Source organism: Lathyrus oleraceus, chromosome 5 (assembly GCF_024323335.1).
Source record: "Lathyrus oleraceus cultivar Zhongwan6 chromosome 5, CAAS_Psat_ZW6_1.0, whole genome shotgun sequence".
In the NCBI taxonomy this organism is placed as follows: domain Eukaryota; kingdom Viridiplantae; phylum Streptophyta; class Magnoliopsida; order Fabales; family Fabaceae; genus Lathyrus; species Lathyrus oleraceus.
The window spans coordinates 618,503,687-618,511,970 of NC_066583.1; the positions used below are offsets into that span (position 1 = coordinate 618,503,687).

General features: G+C 43.7%; 1 protein-coding gene across 3 annotated transcripts; it reads left to right on the forward strand.

The window, feature by feature from the left end:
* On the forward strand, window positions 1-4,578 carry LOC127087121 (pectinesterase 2.2). 3 transcript variants are annotated; one of them, XM_051027976.1, is made up of 10 exons: window positions 1-383; window positions 591-691; window positions 843-1,074; window positions 1,195-1,735; window positions 1,835-1,960; window positions 2,045-2,790; window positions 2,890-3,039; window positions 3,181-3,233; window positions 3,319-3,643; window positions 3,761-4,578. In XM_051027976.1, exons 5-6 carry the CDS (start codon window positions 1,888-1,890, stop codon window positions 2,731-2,733), a joined length of 762 nt encoding a protein of 253 aa, XP_050883933.1. In that variant the 5' UTR covers window positions 1-383; window positions 591-691; window positions 843-1,074; window positions 1,195-1,735; window positions 1,835-1,887; the 3' UTR covers window positions 2,734-2,790; window positions 2,890-3,039; window positions 3,181-3,233; window positions 3,319-3,643; window positions 3,761-4,578. The 3 variants fall into 3 exon arrangements, with proteins under 3 accessions (XP_050883933.1, XP_050883931.1, XP_050883932.1); XM_051027974.1 differs by having other exon boundaries at window positions 3,181-3,643; XM_051027975.1 differs by having other exon boundaries at window positions 2,950-3,039; window positions 3,181-3,643.
* Window positions 4,579-8,284: the final 3,706 nt, after the last annotated feature.

The following is an 8,284-nucleotide window of genomic DNA, read 5'->3' on the forward strand; positions in this document are numbered from 1 at the left end:
GAAAAATTTAAAAAAAAAGAAAAGAAAATGGAAACACAGAGGTTCGTCTTCCTCCCTCTCTCTCGCATCGCTCCTCTCACTGGAGACATTCATCTCCCTCCACACTCGAAACAGAGACAAACTCAAAGAGAAAACCAATACCCCTAACCTAAACTAAAATGACCAACATTCGTCTCATCCTATCATCTCCTTCACAACGAAACCGAAACGCAACGACAACAACGACTAAGAAAAACGCTGAACCTTTCCTAGAGCAAAATCAAAAGATGCAAACAAAAGGTCACATGTTATGAGGATGTCGAGAGAAATGTGATGATTACCTCCTCAAACGAAGCTCGGCGCGGTTATGATAGTGGTGCGAAGAACTGGTGCGCTCTCTTCAGGTAACTTCCTTCGCCGTCGAATCCGATCCTAGGGTTTCTCTCGCTTCTGCCTTTTTGCAATCTTGTATTGAAAAAGTTATCTTTAGGGTTTTTGATTCAATTCCGCCTCCAGGGTTTTGTTGTGCTCTAGGGTTTTTGTTGTGCTCCTCTTTTCTGCCTCTAGGTTTTTTACTGATTTGCCTCTCCTCTTTATATTCTGTGAATTAGGGTTACAAATGGGGTCCTTGCTGTTCAAAAGGAGTGTTTCTGCAAAGCAATTTGGATGCTCAGACACAGAATTACCCTATCCATGTTGGATTTAAGAAAAGGTATCCTTCACAAACTTTCTTCTCTGCTTTGACCTTATACCAATTTGGGATGTTTTTGGACTTTGCCCTCTGACTGTTGGTTAATGATTTTGCACTTTGGATTTTGCAATTTGACTGATTAATGTGTTCCCCCCTTATTTTTTTACCGCAGTAAAAGAATGGTGAGCATGGTTTGCTGCAACCTTGTTGAATTGGCCTTGCATTGCCCTGCTGGATCCCTTCGTTCAGTTCATCAGGTGGTAAGTGGCTAAGCATGGTTTTTCTTATGTGAGGCTCATGTTGGTTTTGGCCACTGCAGGATACAGGACCAATGCATTTGCTTCCAAATTCATGCCTCAAGGATAGCCATTACAACGGGATAGCAAGTCCTGTAAATCCAATATGTTGGTAGCTCCATTTGGATCAATATCTCATGGCTTGACTTGTGTTCACGGTAGATTGGTCATTGACACACACATTCATGAATTATGCATTGATGCTTCTGGTTGGTTTTGTTTATGTAGGTTCAATGACTTTGGAGGTGCAAGCTGGCGAGGTGAACTGATATTGTAAGTGCATGGCATGTCAGTTGCAGTAGGTTGGTTGTCGTTGGCGGCTAGCGTGGGTGGTTGAGTGGAATCCGGTTCTACCGAGTTTGCTGCATAATGCTTCGGGTGCAGAGTTCTTGTGATATGCTCCCATTTCACCCATGTTCGGTGCTGGATTTGCTTTTGCAGGATTATGGTATACATTTGGTTCAATTTTGGCCTGTGCATGATGGCATGGTAGGGAGAATGTTGATGTTACTAACTTGTGAACATGTTCAATTAAGTCTCAATGTTGCTGAATTTCCAGGATTTATAGCAGTGTTTGGAGTATGGACCTGTGGCATCTACCGAATTTCGGTCTGAGTAACATGTGCGGTTTTTCTATTGACTAACGGAGGCTTGACTTCGTTTTCAGGCATCACGAGACGATCCTTCAGCGGTGTTAGTCCTCTGTTCACGCTGTTAGATTTGAAATGCGAGGGTATGAATCGAGTGAATGCGCTAGCCAATCCTGTAGGTCAGTGTATGTTGTTGATTGTCAAATGGCCCTAATTGGCATAAGTTCAGTTGAATTATTATGCTTTATAACAAATCTGAACTGGTTTTATTGGTGTAGGCTAGTATGTGCATAGCTTGACAATTCAATGAGTAGAGCTTGTTGATGATGGTATGGATGCAACAATAATCACAGGCAGCTTGAATTTTATCGATGGAACAACCACTTTCAATAGTGCAACTGTTGGTATAGATTCTCCCCCTTGTCTGTATTTACCATTTCAATATTTTTGTGACAACTAATTTGTGAATGTTTAATTTGGTTTTGCAGCTGCTGTTGGAGATGAGTTTATAGCTCAGGACATAGGGTTCCAAAACACGGCAGGCCCAGAAAAGCACCAGGCGGTTGCTCTCCGCGTAGGTGCTGATCAATCTGTCATCAACCGTTGTAAAATTGACGCATTTCAAGACACCCTCTACGCACACTCCAACCGACAATTTTACCGTGACTCCTTCATTACCGGTACTGTTGACTTTATCTTTGGAAACGCAGGTGTTGTGTTCCAGAAGAGCAAACTTGTGGCCCGAAAGCCCATGAGCAAACAAAAGAACAAGGTCACAGTCCAAGGTCGAGAAGACCCAAACCAGAACACTGCAACTTCAATTCAGCAATGTAATGTCATACCAAGCTCGGACCTCAAGCCTGTGCAAGGCTCCATCAAAACATACCTAGGCCGTCCATGGAAGAAATACTCCAGGACTGTTGTGTTGCAGTCCGTCGTGGACAGCCATATTGACCCAGCAGGATGGGCTGAATGGGATGCCGCGAGTAAGGATTTTCTGCAAACATTGTATTACGGAGAGTACTTGGATAGTGGAGCAGGTGCTGGTACCAGCAAGAGAGTGACTTGGCCTGGTTATCATATCATCAAAACTGCTGCAGAGGCTAGCAAGTTTACAGTAACACAGCTCATCCAGGGCAATGTTTGGTTGAAGAAACACAGGGGTAGCCTTCATTGAAGGCCTGTAGAAATCGGCTTCAGCAGGCGTGTACTATTATGTTTCTGTAAAAAAAAGGTATCATTTGAAACTGCAGCTAAGTGTGATTGCATTCTTTCCAAAGCATCCAGCAAAATGATAATTGACTGCACTGTCCTTCTTTCACTTTCTCTTCAGGAATAGTAGTAGCAGCCACACCATTCTTATTAGAACTCATTCCTATTCTACTTGGAACAGGATGCCTTCTTGTACCAGAAGCTGGGAAAGAAAGCTGCTTCTTAGCAGGAGTACTTGGCACTTTGCTTTTAGTCTTTGCAACCTTTGCAGGTGAGCTTACATCTTCTTTCTCCGGAGATATCGCAATGCTATGTCTTCGATTAGTTTCGGAATTCTTGTTGAACACGGACTTTGAATCACCATCACCACCCCAAGAATTAGTGGTTGATGTTATTGCTTTTCTTTTAACAGGTGCCGGAAGTACGCTCCTTGAAGCTAGAGTTTGATGACTTGGTTTTTGGCCTGTAGGAGAGTTTTTACTATCTTGATTTTGATCTCTTAGAGCATACAATTTGGAGATTTCTCCAACTGACATAGTGTGATTTGCAGCACCTTTTGCTGATCAGAGAGCCTACAATCAGGGTACCTTAGACCCTCCAATGAACTTGCTGGTCGTAGTGGTGAATATAAGGACTTCAGAACATCAGGATGGGAGTTCAATGAATTGTACTGGTGTATGTAACCAATAAAAAGGCTCATAAAACCTCCAGCACATAATGCTTCAACTACCATAATAATCCCCAACATTGCAGAGATTGACAGAAAACCAGTGTAAGGTTTCCAAACAAATAACAAGTAGCAATGCAGCAGTACCATAAGCTGTCATGGCAAAGGGTATCAGTGTTTGGAGACAGAGCAGCAACAAGTTCCCAAGGTAAAATTAGGCCACGGATAATCATGTCTGTGTCTAGAATGAGAACCCAACCAACATTTATTGCATCTTTACTATATTTAAACCAGTGTATGACTCCGGCAGGTTTGTTTATTGCAGGGTACCAATCACCAGTTTTGGGATGTCTACTCACAGAAGGAACCTCAAAAATTGGAGCCAAATGCATTCCTTTATAATTCTTCTTCTTTTCATCGGTACAACTAAGAAGACGAGTAACAGGTCCAGGTTGTTTAACCTTCATATCAAAGTAATTCTGACTTTCAACAGAAAACAGTGTGTGCAATCTCCAAGATACCTTCTTTACCCCTTCTGTAAAATCAATACCCATCATCATAAAAAAAAAACATAATTCAAAAGAGATTCCATCAACTCTGCGTACTTGTTTTTCTCACTGTTCTTTTTCTTAGCAACTGAAGCTGTGTAATTGTTCAAATCAAACCTTTCAACGAAGAATTAGAACTCAAATTCTGGTGGGGGGTAACTGGAGCAACTCCTTGAACAGTAGCATTTGTGGTTTGATTTGTGACCCTAGATGGTTCTATTTTTACAATTTGAGTGTTGTTTGTGGCTGGAATAGTAACTGCATCTTGTGATGAATTTTTGTGCGCACTTGTGTTGTTGGGAAATGAAGATTGAGATTGAGATTGAGAAGTTGCATTGGTAGATCTAGTTGTGGAAGTGTTGTTTTACCACATGTAACAGTACCTTTGGTGTAATTTGGATATGGACATGGGTTTATTTTAGGGTTTTCGGAATTGGGTTGATTTTGGTCAAAGTTGACCAAAAAGTCAACTGTTGACCAAAGTCAACAGTTGGTCCAAAAGTGTCAATTTTTTTTTGTATTTTCTTGTGGAATCAAATGTAATGGTTTAGAATGGTGTGAAATGAATTGAAATGGTTTGAAAATTGATTTGAAATTGTTTTCACAATTGGCTTGAATGTTTGACTTTTGGAAAGAAAATAACTTGACTGATAATGTGTATGAACAAAAACATGAAATGAGACCATAAGGTTAGGGTTTTGGCATAGTATCCATGAACCAATAACATGACTAGTAAGTGGCTTGCCACACAAGAAACCTGGTTGTTCAGATGACCCAAACCATAGAAATATCCACAATCACAACACCATGGCTTTGGATCAAGACCACAAACCTCATACAAAACCAAAGTAAAGTTAGGCCAAGCATGCCACACAAACATAAAAAATTCAGGAGCAAAATCGGGGTATGACAGTTGCCCCTATTTAAGCGTCTTCAACTAGAGAATATGAAGCAAGATGTTCTTCACATGATCGTAGTGGGAGATGGTTAAATAATAAGACCCAGATTTTGATCCTGAATCCCTATGAAATAATTAATCATGCCTGTCAGAAACGGCAAAGAAGCAATCCCAAAAGAAGAATACGTCTGGTACGGTGAAAATCGGCCTGAGTACCGAAACAGAAAGTTGACCTGAATACCAAAATAAATGGCAACACAGGAATACCCATGGCCTGAACGCCGCCCATTAGTCTGAACACTAAGCATCGGAATATGAGAGTATCAATGTTGGTCTGATCACCGGAAATCTGGTCTGAACTCCACTTCGATCTGGAAATCGGAAACTGGCTTGAATGCCACTTCGGTCTGGATACCGGGAATTGGCCTGGATGCCACTTCGGTCTGGATACCGGGAAAACTGGCTTGGAATGCCACAAGCTCTTCGTCCTGACTGTTGAGAACTTCTTCGATCTGGAAATCGGAAACTGGCTTGAATGCCACTTCGGTCTGGATACCGGGAAAACTGGCCTGGACGCCACTTCGGTCTGGATACCGGGAACTGGCCTGGACGCCACTTCGGTCTGGATACCGGGAAAACTGGCCTGGAATGCCACAAGTTCTTCGTCCTGACTGTTGAGAACTTCTTCGATCTGGAAATCGGAAACTGGCTTGAATGCCACTTCGGTCTGGATACCGGGAACTGGCCTGGACGCCACTTCGGTCTGGATACCGGGAACTGGCCTGGACGCCACTTCGGTCTGGATACCGGGAAAACTGGCCTGGAATGCCACAAGTTCTTCGTCCTGACTGTTGAGAACTTCTTCGATCTGGAAATCGGAAACTGGCTTGAATGCCACTTCGGTCTGGATACCGGGAACTGGCCTGGACGCCACTTCGGTCTGGATACCGGGAACTGGCCTGGACGCCACTTCGGTCTGGATACCGGGAAAACTGGCCTGGAATGCCACAAGTTCTTCGTCCTGACTGTTGAGAACTTCTTCGATCTGGAAATCGGAAACTGGCTTGAATGCCACTTCGGTCTGGATACCGGGAACTGGCCTGAACGCCACAAGTTCTTCGTCCTGATTGTTGAGAACTTCTTCGATCTGGAAATCGGAAACTGGCTTGAATGCCACTTCGGTCTGGATACCGGGAACTGGCCTGGACGCCACTTCGGTCTGGATATCGGGAAAACTTCATGTCTATCAGCATCGGCGAAGATAGCAAAACAGTGATACGTGAGCCGGCACGCATGCCAAAGACCTATGCTGGGGATAACAATCGAAAGATTGACCAAAGAGTGCATGAGATATATTATCTATAGCCGTCAAAACGTAGATAATACACTCGCATGGAAGATTATCCATAACCGGGTTGCAGGTTGTTAAATGAATAATCGACCGATAAGAAAGACATCAGGGTACCAGGACTAGGCATGCAAAAGATGACCAATCAAAAGAGGATAAAGTTGCTAACTCGGAGCAAATACCCAAAAGGAAAGGGAAGACCCACTGGGGACAATACTGCTTGATCAGGGCAAGTATCCAAAGGGGACAAGACTATCAATACCATAAAGAGGGGATTACATCTACCGGTTAGTAGGCAGAAAACCACGGAAAAGTAATCAGTCATCGATAGGATGAGCACAAAGGGTTAACTCCAACAAGGGGATGAAAGTGGGATTTTACAACTACCAACTAGTAGGTAGAAAACCACAAAGATAGGACTTACAACTACCAGTTTGTAGGTAGAAGCCACCAATTCTGCTGAGGATAAGATGAATGAGTGCCGGTTAGTGAGCGACTATTCATTTATGCCCCAGGGAAGCACGGGAGACAGCCAACAGGAAGCCAATTTAGGATCGATCCAAAAAGGCAGACTGAAACAGGACTCATCCTAATGAGGACAGAACTCAATAGGGAAAACCCATCCCGTCAGGGAGGGAACGGAAACAACCGTCATCCACGAGGATATAACTCAGTGGGGAGCGCAGAAGGAAATGGTAGACACTTTCTGCTTAAGGGGTAGACTCTACATGGAGAGATCAGACACACCCACTGCTGCTAAGGGAATGGACCCAAGCTTGCAAAATGATGCCAACTTCGGGGAGTAACACTGCTGGGGATACCCACTCAACTAAGGAGTCACTTATTGGGAAAACAACAACTTCTCAACCATGCTGATGAACCCAATTCTGAAGCCGATCCAATGGCGCGATGCTAAACTCTTTCCAACAACCCAATCTCGGCTGGTCACCATGGCCTAGGGCTAATGGACATGTTTGCAATGTTGATGCATGAGTTTTTTTTGTTTTACACAATGCCCCATGATCATGGAAATGCTATGCACTAATGATGCAATATGCTATGCTTATCTAAATGATGAATGCATAAACACACGTCTCCTCCAGAGACAACACCTGGGAACTCCAGGAACTGTGTTGAGGATTTTATAATCACGTCAACTTCCACCCTGCTGGGGAAAGACAAACCTTGCTGAGGATGCACTCCATCGAACCCGAACTGCTTGGAGATTACCCTGCTAGGGGAGGCAAACCCATTCTTATCTCTACTGGGGATGATTTTCTCCGAATCCGATCCGCTTGGGGATCTCACTGAGGGAAAACCATCAACACAAACCCTACTGGGAAGGCAGTAACCTTTAGGCTCGCTGAGGAGACAATGATCTCAAATCTGTTAGGGAGGTAGCCCTCTCACACCCACTGGGGAAATACAGCTTATTGGACACGGAACACCTGTCGAGTCGCCGAGCAGCGGCATCCATCGTCCACCCACAGTGTCGGCTTTCCTCTTTTGAGAACACCCAGATTCGCCTAGACTCCTTTGATTCATCCCACGAAGATCGAATTCCTGGGATTCATACAAACTTTCCAGTCCTTAGACTTTGAAGAGTCTTCTTGATTAGCTTTCAGGATCGTCGTCGCCACTCTGTCACGGGCTTTTCACCGTTCAACTATCTCTTGCCCCTGATCAAGCTCTGCAGCAAGGATCGTTAGATAAAAGCGTGCTCCAGGTATGCCCCAGGTGTTCCGATATTTCAACGCCTAAGTCACTCAAACTTCCGCATGAGATTTCCAGATTTCAACCTCATAAGCATGCATCGGAAGGGACCTCTATGTTTCAAAATGCAAATATTCTTATCAAAATAAACGGATGTTTTCGTAATCAAAATGGTAATGACACAAAAACAAAATTTATTTGACCGAACACACGCTTTATTGACTGGAATAAAAGATGGCTCACAACCGAGCAACACACAGGAAGCAAACCCTGGAAAGAGGTGATTGCACACAACAGAAAAAACTCTATCCTAGTGGCAATGTGAAACCATGATCTTATCGG

What these genes read in the sequence shown, in the direction of transcription:
- LOC127087121 (XM_051027974.1), top strand. Translation starts at nt 1,888, where the DNA reads ATGGATGCAACAATAATCACAGGCAGCTTGAATTTTATCGATGGAACA. An exon ending in TTTCAATAGTGCAACTGTTG is followed by an intron (nt 1,961 to 2,044) that starts GTATAGATTCTC and finishes TTGGTTTTGCAG; the next exon opens with CTGCTGTTGGAGATGAGTTT.